This window comes from Acromyrmex echinatior, chromosome 8 (assembly GCF_024713525.1).
Source record: "Acromyrmex echinatior isolate Ae372 chromosome 8, ASM2471352v2, whole genome shotgun sequence".
Classification (NCBI taxonomy): domain Eukaryota; kingdom Metazoa; phylum Arthropoda; class Insecta; order Hymenoptera; family Formicidae; genus Acromyrmex; species Acromyrmex echinatior.
The window spans coordinates 13,616,648-13,638,097 of NC_141859.1; the positions used below are offsets into that span (position 1 = coordinate 13,616,648).

General features: G+C 31.8%; 1 protein-coding gene, 1 long non-coding RNA gene and 1 pseudogene across 3 annotated transcripts; 2 read left to right on the forward strand and 1 right to left on the reverse strand.

The window, feature by feature from the left end:
- Positions 1 to 2,739: 2,739 nt before the first annotated feature.
- LOC147908826 (uncharacterized) lies at positions 2,740 to 4,859 on the reverse strand. The gene is made up of 3 exons (XR_015545894.1): positions 3,538 to 4,859; positions 3,266 to 3,450; positions 2,740 to 2,944 (listed from the first exon to the last, which is right to left on the reverse strand). It is a non-coding gene; the product is annotated as an uncharacterized LOC147908826 (long non-coding RNA).
- Positions 4,860 to 4,881: 22 nt separating this feature from the next.
- LOC147908827 (uncharacterized) lies at positions 4,882 to 5,990 on the forward strand (annotated as a pseudogene). The gene is made up of 2 exons (XR_015545955.1): positions 4,882 to 5,189; positions 5,337 to 5,990. The product of XR_015545955.1 is annotated as an uncharacterized LOC147908827 (transcript).
- Positions 5,991 to 13,797: 7,807 nt separating this feature from the next.
- Positions 13,798 to 16,149, forward strand: LOC105149801 (uncharacterized). Its single transcript, XM_011062476.2, has 3 exons — positions 13,798 to 13,953; positions 14,387 to 15,576; positions 15,996 to 16,149. The coding sequence occupies exons 2-3, from the start codon at positions 14,396 to 14,398 to the stop codon at positions 16,123 to 16,125; spliced, it is 1,311 nt and encodes a 436-aa protein (XP_011060778.1). The 5' UTR covers positions 13,798 to 13,953; positions 14,387 to 14,395; the 3' UTR covers positions 16,126 to 16,149.
- The last annotated feature ends 5,301 nt before the right edge of the window (positions 16,150 to 21,450 follow it).

A 21,450-nucleotide genomic window follows, 5' to 3' on the forward strand; every position in this document is an offset into this window, starting at 1 on the left:
TGAAAATGCGTTTATAAATTTGAGATTTTATAAAGCTACAAACTGATTTTTAAAGATACAAAATGATTTTTCTTAAAAAAAAAAACATAATTCGATCGTATTATGAAAATTGTTTATAGCGAGTATATTTTTAAATTAGAATTATATAATAATATAATGTTAACGAACGAATTTATATAAAAATAATTCACATTAATAATAATAATAATATTAAACAGTAATAAAATTAAAAATAATAAATTAAAAATAATAATTAATTAAATACTATATGAAAATTGTAATTGAATAATTATGTATGAAAAAATAATATATTGCATGAAAATTGTAATTAAATGTGAAGTTATAATTTAATAATATACGCACACGCACACGCACGCGCGCACACACACACACACACACACACACACACACACACACACACACATACACACACAAATGCATACTTTATTACGAGAATACTTTATCGTATACAAATATAAAAGTCTACACAATATAGCGTCTCCGAAAAAATTTGATTTAATCTTTTTAGTAAAATTTAATTGTATTAACCCTTTGCCCTACTTTTCTCTTGTAAATTAAAAAAAAATTAAGTACAAAAATTTTGTACGAACGACATATCAAGGTTCTCACCCGTAATACTCATGTTTGGCCCGATTTCTTTATCATTTCCTACAATGTAACGATTATGTAGTTGCGTGAAACATTCTAACATATTGTTACGTTAATGACAGTTGGTGGAACAGATATTTTTTCTAATGTGTACCTCTTATTTTTTAGATTTATTTTCATTCATCAAAATCATTCCGCGTTGGTAACAAAAAAATTATGAGGAAAGGTGCCATACCAAGTTTGTTTTGCAAATGTGATAAATTTGTAAAATCATAAAGAAAAAAAAGATTGAAACATGTTATTTATAATGATAATTATTATATTTAAAAACTGTCAATTTTATGTGATTGAATTGTAAGTATTTTTCCTTTCTTGTTATAGATGTGACAATTTATAATAAATGATGTGTAATATATCTTAAAAATTTATGTTGAATAAATATTTTATATTTTTCTTGACTAATGACATATAATTTTTTATGATGTTTGTAATTAATTTTTTATATTTTTTATGATTAAAAAATCAAACAATTACTTTGCCAGAAATTTTGTTTTTATTACTAAATCGCTTTAATATTTTACAAACATACATATCCAAACTTTTACTTTTGAAATCTTAAGTAGCTATAATTATCAATAAAATCTATTGGAAGTACAAATAAGTTTCCGCCGTTTGACAAAAGACAGCGCCACTAGCTATGGATAAAATTGTCTGATGTAAAACGTTATATCGTAAGGTTGGACATCTGTCAACAACATAACCTTGAAATACTAGCGATTTTGTATCAGCATCATATATTTTTTTTGTGCGAAAATGCCGAGTTTTGAGCAGAATAAGCGTCATTTACGGGAACTTTTGATTTACTTCTTTAATTTGAAGAAATCTGCAGCTGAGACTCATCGATTGCTTGTAGAAGCATATGGTGAGGCTGCCTTAAGTGAGAGAAGTTGTCGTGGTTTCAAAAGTTTAAGAACGGTGAATTTGACATCGAAGACAAAGAACGTAGCGGAAGGCCGAAAGTGTACGAAGACGCGGAATTGGAAACATTATTGGATGAAGATTCGTACCAAACGCAAAAAGAACTTGCATTTACATTAGGAGCGACTCAACAAGCAATTTTATGATGTGAAATGCTGCTTGTAAGGCATAAACAAAAGGGTTTTTTGCATCGTATAGTCACTTAACGAAAAATGGATCCACCACGATAACCCAAAGAAGAGGGGATCACCTGGTCATGCTTCAACATTGACAGCCAAGCCGAATATTCATGGAAAAAAACTCATTCAACATGTTGTGTATTTGATGGGATCAACTTGATCCTCATGTATTATGAGTTGCTCAAACCGAATGAAACCGTTACTGGGACTCTCTACCGAACACAATTGATGATATTGAGCCTAGCACTCAAGGAAAAACGCCCACTATTACTCCAGGCATGACAAAATTATTCTCCTGCATGATAATGCTCGACCACATGTTGCGGCGCTGGTCAAAACCTACATGGAAACACTCAATTGGGAAGTTCTATCCCACCCGCCGTATTCACAGACATTGCCCCTTCCGATTACCATCTATTTCGATCGATGACGCATGACCTGTCTGAGCAGCACTTCACATCATATGAAGATACCAAAAATTGAATCGATAATTGGATAGCCTTAAAAGATGAAGCGTTCTTCCAACGCGGTATCCGTATGCTACCAGAAAGATGGGAAAAAGTAATGGCTAGCGATGGACAATACTTTCAATAAAACATTATGTATCGTTCTTTCACAATAAATGCTTAATTTTGATAAAAAACAGCGGAAATTTATTTGTACTCCCAATATATAAATAGCATGTATATCATGATCAGAAGTAGTATTAAAAATTTTATCTCTTATAATAAGACGTCTTAGAATTTATACAATTGGAAATATGTGCAAAATTAACCATCATGATCAAGGAGTTAATGTATCAAATGTAAAGGACTTTACATGTGCCAAATCATCCCGTAAATGATAAAATCTTTCTTTTAAAACTTCATTTTCTTATATAATATTTTGGAACTTAATTTGCATTATTCATAGGTTTGTAAGACAACAACATTCATATTGCAGATATTATTGATATAGCCTTTTTTTGCAGATACTGTTTTATTAACTGATTTCTCTAACATTTTTATGTCCACAGGCAGTTTTTTCACGCAACAACTATCATTATGAATAACATGTTTCAATTTTTTCTTCTATTTAATTTTAGATTTATCACATTTGCAAAACAAATTTCGTATGACACATTTCCTCATAATCCTTTTGCTACCAATGCAGAATAATTCTGATGAATGGAAATGAACCTAAAAAATAAGAGGCATACGTTAGAGAAAAATATCTGTCTCACTAACTGTTATTAACATCAACCCAGATAACATTTATGTTGCATAAGATATCTAAAAGACGTCTTTTAGACGTCTTATGTCTAAAAGATGTCTAAAATCACATCTTTTAGATATCTTATGTATAAATGTTATCTGAGAATATATTAATTTTTCACGCAACTACGTAATCGTTACATACTGCATTATATTGAATTTAATATATTGATATTGAGTGAGAAATTATAATATTGATGTTTGAGAGTTATATATTATAAAACATTTTTATGCATGTTTCAGTACCAATCTCACACAGTAAAGCTGATTTTGAAGATTTCCAATCACGAATTCCGGTAGCATCAATCATTTTTGTCTTGAGTTTGCATCTTGGGCAAATATCCTCCGTTGTGTAGCAATATTCTTCTTTATTAGAATTTGGAGCAACTGCACCTGGCATTTTATAATATGCACAAATCCTGTTCAGATATCTGAAATGTAAAAATTCGTAATTTTATTTCATGTATGTATGTGCAATAGAGGAAGTATATATTTCCAAGATTAATAATATGTATCACTTATAAAGATTTTATCAATTGTAAAATTGAGAAAAGCAGCACAAGGTGACAAGCGTACTGCTTTTGCAGTCATCTAAACGGCATACCCTCACCATAGTTCTACGGAGCATGATTACCAAGTCCAATCAGAGAAGACCAGGTCACGTGATGTGTTACATGTTAGGGAGGCTCGGCCGGTTCCCCGGTTTCGAATTAACCTGAGGCTATGGGTGTGATACGAAATTCGCGGTTTTGCGTATCAAAGAAAATCGTAGCAGAATTTGTCCAAGTTATCGATTGGTTAAAAGCGAGCGTTAGATATATCCTAATTATAGTAGATTGCGAATCATTCCACGATTGCTCTTTCGTCCTCCCTAAATAAGCGACGAATCTCTTTAATATTTCGGGACAGTCGGGGCAACTTGCGACGGCATGCAGAGTGACAGTCAATATAGCATTCACTACACAGATTCGAAACGTTCGGGAAGCCCCAAATGAATATAATGCCGTAAAAGACCCCTTGATAATTTCTCTTTTCGTTTTCTGACGTGGAAATATAATGTTGAAGACATTTGATGATACCACTTTCTCTATGCTGGAAAAATAGCGAAGATACGCAACATGCACATAATCATGTGGAAAACAGATTAAAGCCGTAATCACACTAGCGATTGCCGATTGGATTGCGATTGCGATTGATGATTGATGATTACTTTTCAATCAATCAAAGCAAAGCAGTAACCGATTGAGATCCGATTGAGATTAGTGACTGCTGTTTAGACAATGCTCTATTTTCTAATCATCAATCGCAGTTGTCGGCCAATCGTAGCCAATGAAATATTGTGATTTTAGTCACGTGATACCAGCACATGTGTCTCGATAATACAATATAGTAAATTGTAGTCAAAAGTGTCATACTTGATACAAGAATATAAGTTTATGTGTATAATGCAAAAAAGCAGACATTTACTATTGATCAAGAATTTTTATTGATTGATGCGGTAAAAAATAGATCGCAGGAATATTTCTCATCCAATACATAAGAAACGATATAAAAGAAGTCCTTTGGCAAGAGGTAGCATCTTATGGGGATCTCAAATATTGGGTTATCTAAAAAGTATCCGCGGTACTTTGTCACTAGATATATGACCATCAACACACATCTAGTGACAAAAAACCGCGGATACTTTTTAGATGACCCAATATAAGGTAAGTAGAAGATTTAAATAAGTATATAATGTAGCTGTAAATTTTATTTTTATGAATTTTCTTTACCTCATTTTCCTTGTCCTTAATGGAACAGATTAAGGTTATGTTAGGTTATATTTCTCTATATTAAGCTAAATATCTAAAATATTTTATTTTTTAGAAATAATTCATGACAGATTCATTAATATGAGAACTATATTTATGAATAATGAAAAAAGAATAAGAGAATCAAAACAAAGATGCAGTGGTAAAGATGTAGATGAGATTTATAAACTTAAGTGGTCATTCTACACAAGTCTGCTATTCTTAAAGAAAGGCTGTGTGCAAACAGAAAGCTCATCAAATCTTGATGGTCTAAAAGATGATGGTCAGGCATTTATTATCACTAACATCAATGAAGAAATGAACAATAATCTTCTTGCAAATTCAAAAAAAATAATCTACATTTTGATTTCAATTTACAGGTAACTATAACTAAAGAATTAAGTAAAAAAAATAAGCAATTTCTTTTTAAGAAATGAGAAATGTTTTTTTTAATTAATTGGGTGTACATCATTATACATAATTCATTTCATCATAAATATAAAATTAGACATTATGTTTTATTTTAGAAATGGGTATTGATATCAGACAACATTTTAGATGAATCTAGTTCACAGGCTTTACATCAAGATGCCAATTCTATAGATTTAAATCCATCTTTATTAGAGCCCACATGTTCTCCTGAAAATATAATTGAACAATCCTCTGCGAAAACAAATGTGCCACTCACACATATATCTGCATCTGCCAGCAGTAGCAATATTTCAATTGAAAAAGTTGAAGTTCCACATATATCTGTATTATCTGAAGAGCCATGTGCGTTTCACATTACAAATTCTGAATTATTTGCTTCTGAAAACTTACAAAATTCTCGCTGTACATCTACATCTTCGCAATCTTCAAATTCAACTTCTATGTCTGAAAATAACAAGCAAGCTAATAATTCAGTTTATGTAAAATGTGGCGCAATGAAAAGGACAACTGTTATGGAAGAAGCAGTACAAGCATTAAAAAGAATAGGTAATACGAAAATGTCACAAAATCAAATACATCAACAATCATCATCTAGGATTATTGATGCTTGCGAACATCTGGGTTTATTTATTGTTGCTCGATTAAGGGAGATGGAACCAGAAAGACGTTTGTATTGTGAAACAGAGATTCTAAAAATTCTTACCATTGTTCCCTCTATTAAAATGCGAGAGGAAAATAATGAATGTTGATAACAATATTCTATTTTTATAATTCTGTTTCTTTATTTGATACAGTACCACAATGTTTTTTTATTTACGTATGATTACACATTTTTGTGTAAAATTATTAGCAATTATTTTCATTAATATGCATAAACGATCACTGCTACTTAAATACTTGAATGTGTTTGTCAAACTGTTGGAAACATTTTATATTTTATTTAAAGGTATATAAAAAAAGATGTGATAAATTGCGCAGTAATAAGCAAGGATACGGAGCGCAAGTATTGCGCGCACATAGACAACTGAATAATTAGTCTTCCTTGCGCATTGATAGTATATATATTTTTTGGTTATCGCTCTTTTATATGTTCCCTTAGCAGTTTGGACTGAAATCATTCTAGGTATCCCATCTGTGCCAGAATACACGTCCTCTATGCGTCCGATAGCCCAATGAAGTGGCAATGAGTCATTCTCCTGAACCATGACCATGTCGTCAGTGACTGGGTGTAGCTCCTTGGATTGCTGCCACTTAGTACGCTGCTGTAGTTGTTGTAGGTACTCACGACTCCACCACCTCCAGAAATGCTGAAATATTTGACTAACTCGTTGCCAACGTAGAAGTCTATTATTGGGTAAATGTGTGACGTCTCATTGCAGGACAACGGTAAGAGAGTCTCCGATCAGGAAATGTCCAGGTGTTAGGTAAAATAGATCATTAGGATCGTTGGATAAAGGTGTAATTGGACGTGAATTTAAGTGTCTCCACTTGAGTAAGCACCGTGTACATTTCTTCAAATGTCAATGCTGCGTCACCGACGCAGTTTCAAGTGAAGTTTTGTGGATTTAACCGCGGTCTCCCAAATGCCATCAAAGTGAGAGGCATGAGGTGGTATGAAATACTATTCGATGCAATCTTCTTTCAGCAGATTGTCCAACTTATCTTGATGAGCCTTGCTGCGAAGCATGTGATAAAGTTCCTTTAACGCATTCGATGCGCATTCCTTGAAAGTTCGTACCATTAGAATATATATGTAATATCTTGCCTCGATGGGCTATAAAGCGCTTGAGAGCGTTCAGAAATGTTTCGATACAGATTGTTCACCAATTCGATGTGAACGGCTTTCGTAGCTAGGCATATGAACGTACGCCTTTACTATTTTGGCGTTGTGAAGTTGTCCGGACTTTATGTGAAGCGGACCGCAGTAGTCTATATTGCTGCGTTCAAACGATTTCGATGGTGTAACTCTGTATGCAGGCAATTCACCTATGATTGCTTTGGAAACACGCGGATCTGCCTTGCGACAAGTCATGCACTCCCTGATGCACTTCCTAACGATGTTTTGTGCTGATAAGGATCAATACTTGTTGCGAATGGCAGTTGATGTAGTTTGCGCCCCTGCGTGCAGTTGCTTTTGATACCGTATGACCAAATATGTGAATGGATGATTGGCTGGAAGCAGGATTGGATGTTTTGCATCATGCGGCACTGCCTTCTGCAAGCGTCTGCCTATTCTAATAATTCATCGATAAATGGAGATAAGCATGATAAATTGCTTCTTCGTGATACGTTGTGTCTTCAATGCATGCAAGACTACTGTTTGAATATGGCCCCTTGAACCATTTTTACGAAGCATAAATTGGAATTCATTAGCTCTTATGTAGTTATACGACTTGCGGCTCTGACTCTGGAGGTAAATCTTCAGTGATGCTGTTTAGTATGTGACATTCAATGTTTCGCGAAAGATGTGTGAACTGATTTGATTCGTACATTAACTGTATGCTTAGAGAGTGTTTGAGACTTATCTATTTCTGTGATGGACATGTTAGCTTGTTTCCGAGTGAGATTCAATCTTTTGGCGAGGCTGTCAGTGATGAAATTGGATTGAGACCCTGAATCCAATAATATTCGACAAGTATGCGTATTGCCATGTTGATCATAAACATTGATGACTGCTGTGGATAATATGACCTGTTGGTACTATCTGAAGCGACATGATGCGTTAAAACGACAGTGCCAGAATTGCTCGTTTGACTGGACTGATTCGTGGATTCTGGTCTCCAGGTGCGCTTTGTCCTGCATGTGAAGTAATGTGCTTCTTGCTGCACGTTTGACATGTAGACGACCTACAATCTCTGGCTTGATGAGAAGTGGATCGTAGGCAGTTGAGGCATAACCGCCTGACCTATTTGTTCCTGTTTTCACATGACAACTTTAAAAAATTTGGACATTGAAAAATGTGATGTTTTTCTTTGCGATAGACACAATAAACATTGGAAGAGGATACATGAGCTAGAAATTTTATTAGATTTACGTGGATTCGATGCTACTGCTTCATTATTCAATATCCTAAGAGTTCGTTCGACAAGAAATTTTTTTGTCGAATCGTAAGATCCAAGAAAGAAATACTGAGAAATAGAACGAGAGAGAAACCACAGCCGACTGAATCGACTGAATTGACAGTTTTAAGGTTAAATATAATTTTGCACAGTTCAAAGACAAAAATAAAATTAAATGGCAATATACATGGTAGCAATTTTGTTACTGCATGAAGATATTGAAGAGGCCTTTGAACCATATTCCTAGTCAGGGGATCGATTCTGTATCTTGAAACGAGGTGAAAATTATAAAAGTGAACGAATTTACTTTAGAATACTAATAATTTCCTTGGTCAGCACCTAGTAAATTTGCTCACTTTTGTAATTTTGATCTCGTTTCAAGATACAGAATTAATTCCCAGAAATAATAATGGAATCGACATCGAATCGATGTCGATTTAATGTCGATTGACGTTGAAAGCATTGGTCGATTCGATGTTGATTCCATTATCATTTCTGACTAGATGAGAATTACACGAAAAATGTTTAGAGATATATATTTTCAACAGGACTTTGTAAATAATGGCAGAAAATCGTTTAGGCCCAGTTCCACAACTCATGATTTACTTTTAATCACTTTTAATTGAAGTTCGACTTATTCGTCATCTGTTTTCAATTCTAGAATTGGAAAAAAATTAGGAATAAATTGAACTTTATGGTCATGATCTGATTTATGCTAATAACGCTCATGAGTATCGTTTGTCTTCATTTAATATTTGACAAACAACAAGGATGAAATAATTTTTAAACATTGTGAGCGTGAATCAGACCGCGGCCTATGTTTCACTTCAATTTTCACGTTTTTTCTCACATCGGCAAATCTAGTGATTTCGTATTTTCATTTCGTCGTTACAGAATCACGCGGTAAACTCACGTGAGATGAAAGTGCGAAAAGTGAGTAATCTCACTCGAATTAAGGTGCGCTCGGCAATATAAGGGGCTCCGCACAATAAAAGAAACAGGGAACAGAGAATTTCAATCTATCAGAAATCATGTATTGTGGAATAAATAATTTCTGATAGGTTGAAATTCTTATTCTCTGTTCTCTGTTCTCCGTTCCTTTTATTGTTATGACGTAATTACAGTATTATAATAATTGCTTACTAGGAGACGCTCCTGGGGCACAGCATCACGTGGGCTCGGCCGCCGAGTCTCGAGTGGTAGTGGGGGTGGCCTCAAGAATCTGTCCGAAATGAGCAACTAATTCCGAGCACTGTTATAGATATAATAAAATATCATCAATCATATAGATATAATAAAAATATCATCATTTAACAGATATAATAAAGTATAAACAATTTACATTACCTGGCCCGATTGTACCAATGTTGCTTTGACTTTAAGCGAGACTTAAAACTCTTTCTGTCTCGTTTTAAAGCCGAAAAAGAGACAGAGAAAAGAGTTTTAAGCTTTGCTTAAAATCAAAATAACGTTGCAATCGGGCCTATGAGACAACATTGGATAAATGTTGGATAACTTAATCTCGTGCGCCGTGATTAGGTTAATATTCGGGCTGTGTTCAACTTGGGTTGCAAGTGTTTACATCGATCGTTCATTTTACTTCTAATCAAAGAAAAACAAAAGAATATAGCTTAATTATTTTTACGTTACAACTTTTTTGAACTTAGTTGAATTAAAACGAAAAATTTCTTACTTGTAAATTTGAATAATTTATAAGTTTGAATAAAGTATCGCATTTACGTCCATTTATGTCTAAATAAAAAATTTTTTTATTCAATTAGATTGAAAAACTGCATTTTATATTCAGAATATTAAATTCAGTAGTATTTATGTTGCACAGAAATTGCTGATATTATTTTTAAATTTAACTGAATTAAAAAAACTGACTTTCTATTCACAATTCTGAATTGAGTAGTATTCACAATGCATAGAAAATGCTAATATTATTTTTAGATTGAAAGGCATAGAGATATGCTTTATGCAATTCCTATAAATGAATAAAAATGCATTCAAGATTGAAAAGGCATAGACATTTGCTTTATGCAACTCTTATAAATGAATAAAAACGCATTCAGGATTGAAAAGGTTTCATTTTAACATTTATGAATCTGTATTTCTAAAAATCTGAATCCATTTTAATCCATTTCAATCTATTCTCGTTTGTTGGATTATCTTTTGGATTTTATATATTTTTGCGATGCCATATATTTGTTGTGTGCATCCAGATGTTTTAATAAATTTGATGAAAGATACACATTGGTCAGATTTCCCAAGAAAGACCAATATCGAAATGCATAGGCAGATGCTGCTTTGGACGAGAATGCATCAAAATCTTTGAATAATTTAAGACTGTGTGAAAAGTGAGTGTTTATAATAATGCTATGCAGAATCTAAATAAAAATAGTTTAAAAAGTGGTTCTTCATTTAGTGCTTTCCTCATTTCAGGTACTTTGAGATCAGATATATTGGCGGTGGTAGGTCGCTGGAAGGAAGTAAAAAAAAGGTGTGATGCCATCACGTTTTTGTCATTACTCCTCCGAGAATTTTTGCAAACCGCAAATAAGAAAGCGGAAAAAAAAGAAAGTTCATGTGCACAATGTTGAAATAAGAAAAATAAATCTAATAATCATATTTGTTAAGCAGTTGACACATGTGAGCGTTGTTGTTACTTATTTCGTATAAGTTTTTGTATAAGCCAGACAATTACTTCAATTTAAAATTGTTTAAATTAATCTTTTTATGTGTTCACTCATTAATAGTGATATGTTCAATGTAAAATATCAATAAAAAATAATAAACAAAATAAAATTTTTATCACAATGTGTTTGTATTATTTATTACATACTCTATATCAGACAGAAAATTATTACATAGTATCACACACAAAATCACACTGTTATATTGCAGATTACATTACAGAAAATAGGAACAAAGTATTTATTTAAAATATGTATTTGCTCTAAAAAAAATAAAAATTCAACGTAGACATATGTCTGATAGCTCAAAGTGTATTTGAAATGAGGAAAGCGTTAAATAAAGAAGCACTTTTTAAATTATTTTTATTTGAATTCTGTATAACATTATTACGATGACTCATTTCGCACAATCTTAAATTATCCAAGGATTCGAATGTGCATGACCGGCAAAACCTCCGATTGTAAAAATTACTATTTTAAATTGTTTGTATTTCGTATGAAGAGTTTTGAAGTACAATTAAAAAGGTTTGCGAGTTATTCTATCAATTATAATTAATGAATCTTTTTTGGACTATGTCATGTATTTGACCGAAATAATCAGCCAGCTCTAAATTCAACAATGTTCATACATGGAATCGTTTGTATTTCGTATGAAGAGTTATGAAGTATCATTAAAAAATTTGTGAGTTTTCCAGACACTTTTAATTAAATATTTAAATGTCATGTATTTGATCGAAATATAGATTCAGGCGCTACGGTTACGGAAATTCCATTAGACGCGATCGGTAGTCTCTCTAGTATTTCAGTACTCCTGGTTCTTTTCCGATCAAATCATTCATAACAAAATTGCTCCGTTCAGCAGGAAAAGTTGTTGAGATGACAATAGATTTGATGACAGATTTTCTAATCTCAACACTACTTTTCCTGCTGAACGGAGCAATTTTGTTATGAATGATATGATCGGAGAAGAACTAAGAGTATCAAAATACTAAACTACCGATCGCGTCCAACGGAATTTTCATAATTGTAGCGTTTGAATCTATATTTCGGTCAAATACATGACATTAAATATTTAATTAAAAGTGTCTGGAAGACTCACAAATATTTTTAATGGTATTTTATAATTCTTCATACGAAATACAAATGGTTCCATGTATAAACATCATTGAATTTAGACCCAGCTGATTATTTCCATCAAATACATTGTTTAAATAGGATTCATTAATTATAATTAATAGAATGACTTACAAACTTTTTTAATTGTACTTTAAAACTCTTCATACAAAATACAAACGATTTAAAATAGTATTTTTTACAACCGGAGATTTTGTCCGATCATGTACATTCAAATTATCCAAGAATCTTGATGCATTCTCGCCCAAAGCAGCATCTGCCCATGCATTTCGATATTAGTCTTCTTTGACCATTGTGTATATTCTACACTGGATTTATTAAAACATCTGAATGCACAACAAATATGTGGCATCGCCAAAATATATAAAATCCAAATCTACGACAAGAGAATTACATTATTAATAAAACTACCTCTACCTTCCATACTACTTATTTTTAATAATGTAGCATTTATTAATTCAAAGCTTATTCGTGACAATATATATTGGGTCATCTAAAAAGTATCCGCGGTTTTTTGTCACTAGATGTGTGTTGATGGTCATATATCTAGTAACAAAGTATCGCGGATACTTTTTAGATGACCCAATATATTGCTTTTTCTCACAATTTTACATGGATGTGATAAATTACCAAAAATAGTCAAAATAATAGGCAACAAAAGTTGTTCCATGTAACAACGTATTCTATCAGAATAAAATAAAGTTATAGTACATGGTTATCTTCATGGAGCACAAATGTGCGATCCATACCCCAGCCAATCAGAATCATCCACAGTCACGTGAGTTTTCCTTTTCGGATTCCCAGGTGCTCCCCGGATATCATATCATCCTTATTATTCACCGAACATTAAACTTAAATAAGGATGACATGACACCCGAGGAGCACCCGAGTAGGAATCTGAACGCAGCCTTTAGGATCTCTAATGTAAATGGATTAACGGATCGCCAATCACAGAATCATTCTTTTGGAGATCTCTGCCAATTTTTGCTGCGGTCGATTTGGATGCGTTCACGCGCTTTAAATGCTTGTAATCATCATTTTGTCTTTATCGTTCATTAAAATAAGACATAAAATAAGAATAGAAATACTGAAAAGCGCTTAAAGCATTCAAATTGACTGTAGCCCTATGCAAGCAGATCTAAAAGAATAATTCTGTGATTGGTGATCCGCTTATCCGCTTATGCGTGATCCGCTGCATAAGACATAAAGAACAAAATTGTCGCGTACGTAAAACGGTGGAAATGTCAGTGGTCTAATTTCCATCAAGAGTTTAAACCGGATCAGAACGTAAGAACCAATCAACTACAGTCGAGCATTTTTCTGTCGTACATAGTATAGTTCGACTATACAGAGGAATACTCGACTGTAATTGGTTGGTTCTTACATTCTCGATGGAAACTAGGTCAGTAATTGATTGGATCCTTCGATACGCGAATACGCGCATACGATAAGTCGGTTCTACATTAGTTGCAAGCCGATCGCAAGTTTGTTGTCACAACCAATTTGAAGCTTGCATTTTGAAATCAACGCTTCATATTGGTTGTCGCAACAAACTTGCGATCGGCTTACAATTAATGTAGAATCGGCTTTATGGGACGACACTCTCAATGGATAGGAAAACACATATCAGCGGAACGGGATCGGAATGAAGCCACGACCAATCATGAATGTTCTCCACAGTTCCGCATATCTGTAATTCGCATCCCATGGGAGAGCACCCTGAAAAAAAAAACAGTTTTGCCGGTCTTGCGCGCCGCTCCGAGTTTTCTTCGACGAAAGTGATGAAGATTGAATAGAGGAGATGATTAGAGAGTGATGAGCAGGTAATTATTTAGAGCATTTTATTAAATTTTCAATCTTTTGATAGATATCAATAAATGGGAAAAAGATAGATTATTTGCTTTCTCGGCACTATAATTTTACATTTCAAGATGTAATGATTGACAAACATAATGGAGAAGGTTAGGTTTTTGTAACGTATTGTAAATATCGAAATTTGCTTAGAAAGTCAAGTTTTTTTCCATGACTTATGAATGATTACGTATATACATACACACACATATATATATATATATATTGTTGAAATACATGAACACATTTTATCGAGAATAACAGACTTTGTATTTATACAAGAAATGGAGCAATCATATATTTAACCATGCAAAATAAAAGATTTAATTATACAAATCATTTATCTTTATGAATTTGATTCTATATGATTTTAGATTACTTTTGAATAAAATTTATTTTTGATAGATTATCATTATGATGAATAATTTGGAGAGACCTGCTATGGAGACAGAGTCATTTGATAAAGCAAAAGTAAAGAGACATTCGGTTTCTTCTTCCAATGATTCCGAGAAGAACAGAAAAAGACGAAATGTTTGCAGTAAAGATAAAAGAAAGAAGTCAAAACGTAGAAGTAGTTCCAATAGTTCTAATTCTTCTGATATTTCAAACTCGGAAAGAAATACATATAAAGTAAAGAAGAATAGAGATGAGGATATAAAAAGTAAAACTAAAAAGTATGAAACCAGAGAATTGCAAAGAAAAAGTGGAAAATACAGTAACGATTATAGATTTTACAATCGGAGGCACAGTAACTTTTTGAATAATCAAAGAGATTGTGGCTATTCACGACCGTATAGACATCATAATTATTATAATAGAAATAGAAGAGATGCATATAACAATTATCGTTATAGTAGATATAGTAGATCTTTTGAAAGAACGTTTAATCATAACAGATCCAGGATACCAAATTATAGAAATACTGGCTACAATACAATTAATCAGCTGTCACGAGAGGATAGTTCGAAAGAGCAAATGAATCGACCAAGATCTATTTCTAAGATAGAAAAATCTGATTCAATAAAAAATGACACAGAAATAGTTGAACATGTAAAACAAAAAGAGAAGAAAAAAGTGGAAAATATACAAAATATAACTCAACTAAGTCACAAGAAATTAAAGAGGAAAAGATTTTCGTCTACTTCTAGTTCTTCTAGTATCAGCAGCAGTAGTAGCGACAGTAGCTGTAGCAGTTCCAGCAGTAACAGTAGCAGCAGCAGCAGCAGTAGTAGTAGCGATACTAACAGCAGTAATAGTGGCAGCAGTATTGACAGCTCAGAGGATGAAAAGAAGCAGAAAAAAGCTAGAAAGAAAGCTAAGAAATTTAAGAAAGCTTTAAAAAAACGGAAGAAGAAAAAACGGATGAAGAAGAAATTGAAAAAGAAATTTAAAAAATCTGTATCAAAAAAAAAAGGACACAATAAGAAGAAGTCTAAAGGAAATAAAGAAGTTCAAGATAGGAAAGAAAAAATGAAGGAAATTGTATCGAATGTAATAGAAAGAGGAAAAGCCATGGCACCCATGACAAAAGAGGAGTGGGAAAAAAGGCAGAGCATTGTGCGCAGAGTATATGATGAAGAAACTGGAAGACATAGGTAAATATGAGACAAAACAATTGAATGCAGATAATGAAATATATATATATATATATATATATATATATATATATATATAAAATTGTGAACCTTTCTTGCTTCTACATTCATTTATATATGTCTTATATTATATTGAACTTGATTGGATGCACTCGATGCGCGCTGATGTAATTAAAGCAATTGTACACAAATTGATGTAAAGATATATGTTTAATTAAAAACAATTATATCGTGAAATTAATATATTTTATTGTGCTTAAATAAAATATGTATTTTATAATTAAAAATATTTGCATTTTACTTTTATACTTAGATTATTATATTTTCACTTTTCTGCTTAGATTATACAATGGCTTTAAGGTACTCTAGTGTATCCAATCGAATTCACTATTAGAATTAATTTCTGTGTTTTTGCAAAGATTAATCAAAGGCGATGGAGAAGTCTTAGAAGAGATAGTAAGTCGAGAACGTCACAAGGAAATTAATAAACAAGCGACTAAAGGAGACGGCAAATACTTCCAAACACACTTGAAGATGAACATTCTGTGAAATATATTTTTGTGTAAAGAAAAAGCATAATTATTCTCTTTATGTATATATATATATATATATATATATATATATATATATATATATTAGATGCTATATATATTAGAGATATTCCCCCCCCTTCCCCCTCCCCCTCTATATATATATATAATAATATATATATATATATTTTTTTTTTCACACTGTTGCTACCTACTATCATAACATGTTTTGAATTGCATTGCGATTTTGAACACATTTATCTAAGGGCATATGTAAACTTGTTATGTATTACGAAAATTGTAATTCATGCGTGGGTCATAAAAAACTAGATTAAGTTTAAATTTTTTTATGATATTCCTATTATATGGAACTTATCGAAAATAAATTTTATATAAAAAATCTTTTCTTATTTTTAATTGAGAAAGATAGATCAGATTAAATTTACTCAAATTGCATAAAAATAATTATTAGAATAAGAATATTTTTAAATGTAATGTAAAAGAGACTATGTATACTTCTCTTAAAGTATATTGAGTGTGTTTAAAATAAAGCGTTAGAAACTTTTATCTCGGAAACAAAATATTTTAGAGAAAAATGTTTTATACAAATTTAAAAGTTTTTAACATGTTTAACATGTTTCATACAAAGTTTTTGAGGGGAACATGAGATGATATTGATTTGAGTTTGGGTAGTAGTGTCAAGGTCAGAGCAAGGTCACATAGAATTTTTTGAACGAGATTTTTTTATTATGCATTCTCTTCGAGAATAATCTCACAAAAAAAATACGTTACATTTAACAATTTTTATAAAATTTATATCAAATATGTATAATGTCACATGTACATACATATAATGTCTTAAGTAGCAAGGTATCGTCTATTTGACGTAATTAATTGGACATTCTTAACGAATCTGATGTCTTATCATCGTAAACATGAATTTGTCATAACCACATAATGTCATATTATAACCAACATCGAAAATATGTCATTATAAATGTGTGGAACTTCACGACTATGCGAGTCAAAATTATAAATTATGCAATTATAATGTAATTACGCACCCAGCAAACGAGAATGGATTAAAATGAATTAAAATGGATTCAGATTTTCAGAAATATTGATTCACGAATGTTAAATGAATGCTTTTCAATCCTGAATGCATTTTTATTCATTTATAGGAATTGTATGGAGCATATCTCTATGCCTTTCAATCCAAAAATAATATCAGCAATTTCTGTGCAACGTAAATACTGCTCAATTTAATATAAATGATCAACTGAATATAAATTATCAACTTTCCTTCATTCAAAATTCTTCATTATCATTCTTTCAAATTATAAAATTCTCTAAGGAAAATCGTATCCTTTAAAAGTTAGGTTATAATTTCATACGAGGATTCTCCTTCTTTTATTAGTATTGGAAGAAAATTAGGCAGTTGAGTTGTCATTTGCATTTTATAATCTTCGTCAACATCTATGTCAACATTGCATTTTATAATCTTCCCAATCTTGTTTGAGGAAGGAGAGATCTTATTAGGATAAAAAGACCTAATTACTGACAGTGTCCGAAATAATGGCAATCTGATTTTAAATGCTTTTTTGAATATATAAATTATGGTAAGTAATTGTATATAATTTTACTTAAATTTTGAAAATATCTACTTATTATTATAATATTTTACTAACCTGAAATTTTAACTTTTTAATTAAAAAAAAGTCTAATCTTTAAAAGTCTAATCTTTAAAAGTCTCAATTTTCGTCAAGTTTATTTATTCTTACTAACAAATACTATAAGAGATAGTTATGGGAATGAAATAATTTTAAATTAAATTTACCAAAAAGTGTCAATGAAATTGTTTTATTTGATAAAATAGATAAAAAAGGCTTGAAAATAAGTAAAAAAGCAAAATATGACATAAATTATATATACAATATAATTATGATGTCAGTAATAGATTCACGGTTTTTAACGTTGTTTCTAATATTGTCAACAATATTATAAATATAAATTCAAGTAAATTAACACTCAACAAACGAGAATGAATTAAAATGGATTAAAATTTTTTTAATGCGTACTTTAATCCATGAAAATAAATTGAATGGATTGAAATAGATTGGATCCGAGCTGACACTAGCTTAATATTCGAAAAAAAAAACATTTATAATTAAGGATTACAAATTTTATTCCTAAGATATTTATAATAATTATACTTGAAATTAATTACTTCAAATTGGTATTACGCACCTTAGTGGGATTCGAATCCGGGACCTCTGGATTATGAATTTTCTACGTTACTCGCTACACCTTCTTCAATTGGTAACGTATTATTCATTCTTTACTTTAATTACAATCAGCTAAACAAGTAACAAAATTACGAGGGCAAGTCAATAAGTTTTTAGAAAAACACATTTTTTTTTATCGATTCATTTTTATTTCTCAACATAGTCTCCTTTCAGCTCGATATATTTGATCCAACGATTCTTCAACTTTTTCAAGCTGTCCGAATATGATTTGTCCAACCCTTCAAAATAAGTGTTTCGGCGATGAGTTGCTCTCTGATGGTGAATCTCTTTCCTCCAAATCATTTCTTCAGGTTTAGAAACAGAAAATAGTCGCAGGGGGCTAAATCTGGCGAATATGCTAGATGGGGAAACAATTCGTAGAATTGTTCAATTCAACGAAATTCGTTGAATTTGGCTATCGATGCTGGGCACGTGTGAACCCATGCATTGTCTTGATGAAAAAGCACTTTCTTCTGTGGTTTTATGCTCTTCTTTTTGTAAGTTTTGATTTATAAACCACGTTCATTTTAATTATATACTTTCTTCTTCGTCAAATGGGAACTTTTTTTTTTTAAATGTTGTTGAAACGGTCCAATAAGACTGCGTAGTAATCGCCATTGATTGTTTGCTTCGACAGAAGGTAATCAATATGAATTATATCGCGTGCATCCCAAAAAACTGTGGCCTTTCCGGCCGATTTTACAGTCTTCGCCTTCTTCGGAGCTGGTTCACTCGGTGAAGTCATTGTTTTGACTGTTCCTTCGTCTCGGGTGTGAAGTAATGGATCCATATTTCGTCCACAGTAATGAATCAACGCAGAAATTCATCTGAATTACGTTGAAACATCTCCAAACATTGTTTTGAAATCGTCACACGGTCGCGCTTATGGTCCACAGTGCAAATGCGGCACCCATCTTGCCGATAACTTTTTCATACCCAATTGTTCGTGCAAAATTGAAATCACTGTGTCATGTGACATGCCTGTGGCCTCAACAAGCGCCTCGCACACTTTCACTCGTCGATCAGTCAAAACAATATCATGGATATCGGACTTTATCGATGATTTCTGGCACAACAACCTCAATTGAACGTCCCGAACGAAGTGCATCACATGTATGACCACGTTTAAATTCATTCACCCAATTGTATACAGTCACAAACGTTGATGCAGATGTGCTATGAACATTATCCAATTCGGCTTTGATTTCTTTCGGCGTTAAACCTTTCATATGTAGATGTTTGATCACTGCAAACGAAACTCGTTTTTTTCCATTTTGCAAAAAATACAAAGGTTGTTCGCTATAATCATCTACAGAAATGAAACCATGCGATGAATTCCGCTCAAAATTTTACAGTAATCAACTGAAAGATGCTACTTGTCAAAAAGTAGTGTGACATGACACTACGAGCCCTCTGACAGATTTTCTAAGAACTTATTGACTTGCCCTCGTATATAGATATAAAAAAAATATCATCATTTAACAGACATAATAAAGTATAAACAATTTACATTACTGAGACAACTTGGGTAAGTGTTGAATAATTTAATCTCGCTTGGCCGATGTCGCGCACAGATTAGCCTAATATTTCTGTGTTCAACTTGGGTTGTGAATGTTTACATCGATCGTTCATTTTACTTCTAATCAAAGAAAAACAAAAGAACATAACTTAATTATTTTTATGTTACAACTTTTTCGAACTTAGTTGAATTAAAACGAAAAATTTCTTATTTATAAGTTTGAATAATTTATAAGTTTGAATAAAGTATCGCATTTATGTCCATTTTTAAATAAAATTTTTTTTATAATTAATTAGATTGAAAAACTGGATTTCATATTCAGAATATTGAATTGAGCAGTATTCACGTTGCACAGAAATTGCTGATATTATTTTTGAATTTAACTGAATTAAAAAAACTGTACTTCCTATTCACAATTCTGAATTGAATAGTATTCACAATCCACAAAAAATGCTAATATTATTTTTAGATTAAAAGGCATAGAGATATGCTCTATGCAATTCCTATAAATGAATAAAAATGCATTCTGGATTGAAAAGGATTCATGTTAACATTCATGAATCTGTATTTCTGAAAATCTGAATCCATTTCAATCCATTCTCGTTTGCATTGATATGATAACTTAACTTTCATTTCAATTGCTACATACGTCCAATTGAAGCTCCTGAATACTCACTCCATACTGAATCGTGATTTCATAAGCGAGAAATGTGTCATAAGCGACACGTTGATTTTTTTTACATGCCATTTGTAAATAAAGAGAATTTGGATAAAATGAAATAATAAGATTGCTTTAAAATACTTGTAAAAATAGATGAAAATTATTCTTATCTCCCTTGATAGCCAGTAAATAGTCATAAAAGGCACATAAAATGCGTTTACTAGCTTTCACTTAATGCGCATGAGTAGCTTAGTTTTACTTTATGAATTTTTTTTAATTCTTTACTGATTATCAGGGGAGATAAGGAGAATCTTCATCCATTTTTACAAGGATTTTAAAACGATCTTATCATTTCGTTGCATCCAAATTCTCTTTATTTATAAATAGTATGCAGGAAAAATGAGCGTGTCATTTCTCGCTTATGACGTTACGATTCAATAGAACTGGAGTGACTATTCAAGAGCCTTAACCAAATATCTAAATTTAATTTAATTTAATTTAATTTAGTTTATTGCAAAGCTATATGAAAAAGAACTACATGTTAACAGAGTAACAGACATAAAATATGATACAATCTAGATAACATGTCGCATAAGATATTATGTCTAAAAAGCATCTTTTAGACATAAGACACCTAAAAGACTTAAAACGTCTTTTAGATATCTTATGCAACATAAATGTCAGAGAATAGATTATAGTTAATATAAACATAAATACAATAGACAATAGTAGCTTGCAAATGGTTAGGCAAGCAAAATTGCTGTTACAAATTGTTATTGTACTGCCTACCAATAACAAAATCAGAATAAGACAATGCAATAAGAGGTAAATCAATAGTTGAAATCATACACACATACACACACACACACGCACGCACGC

Bases quoted from the DNA above. Each gene is read 5' to 3' on its own strand.
- LOC105149801 (XM_011062476.2), top strand. From the start codon at position 14,396: ATGATGAATAATTTGGAGAGACCTGCTATGGAGACAGAGTCATTTGAT. The intron at 15,577-15,995 runs GTAAATATGAGA...GTTTTTGCAAAG, and splicing joins GAAGAAACTGGAAGACATAG to ATTAATCAAAGGCGATGGAG.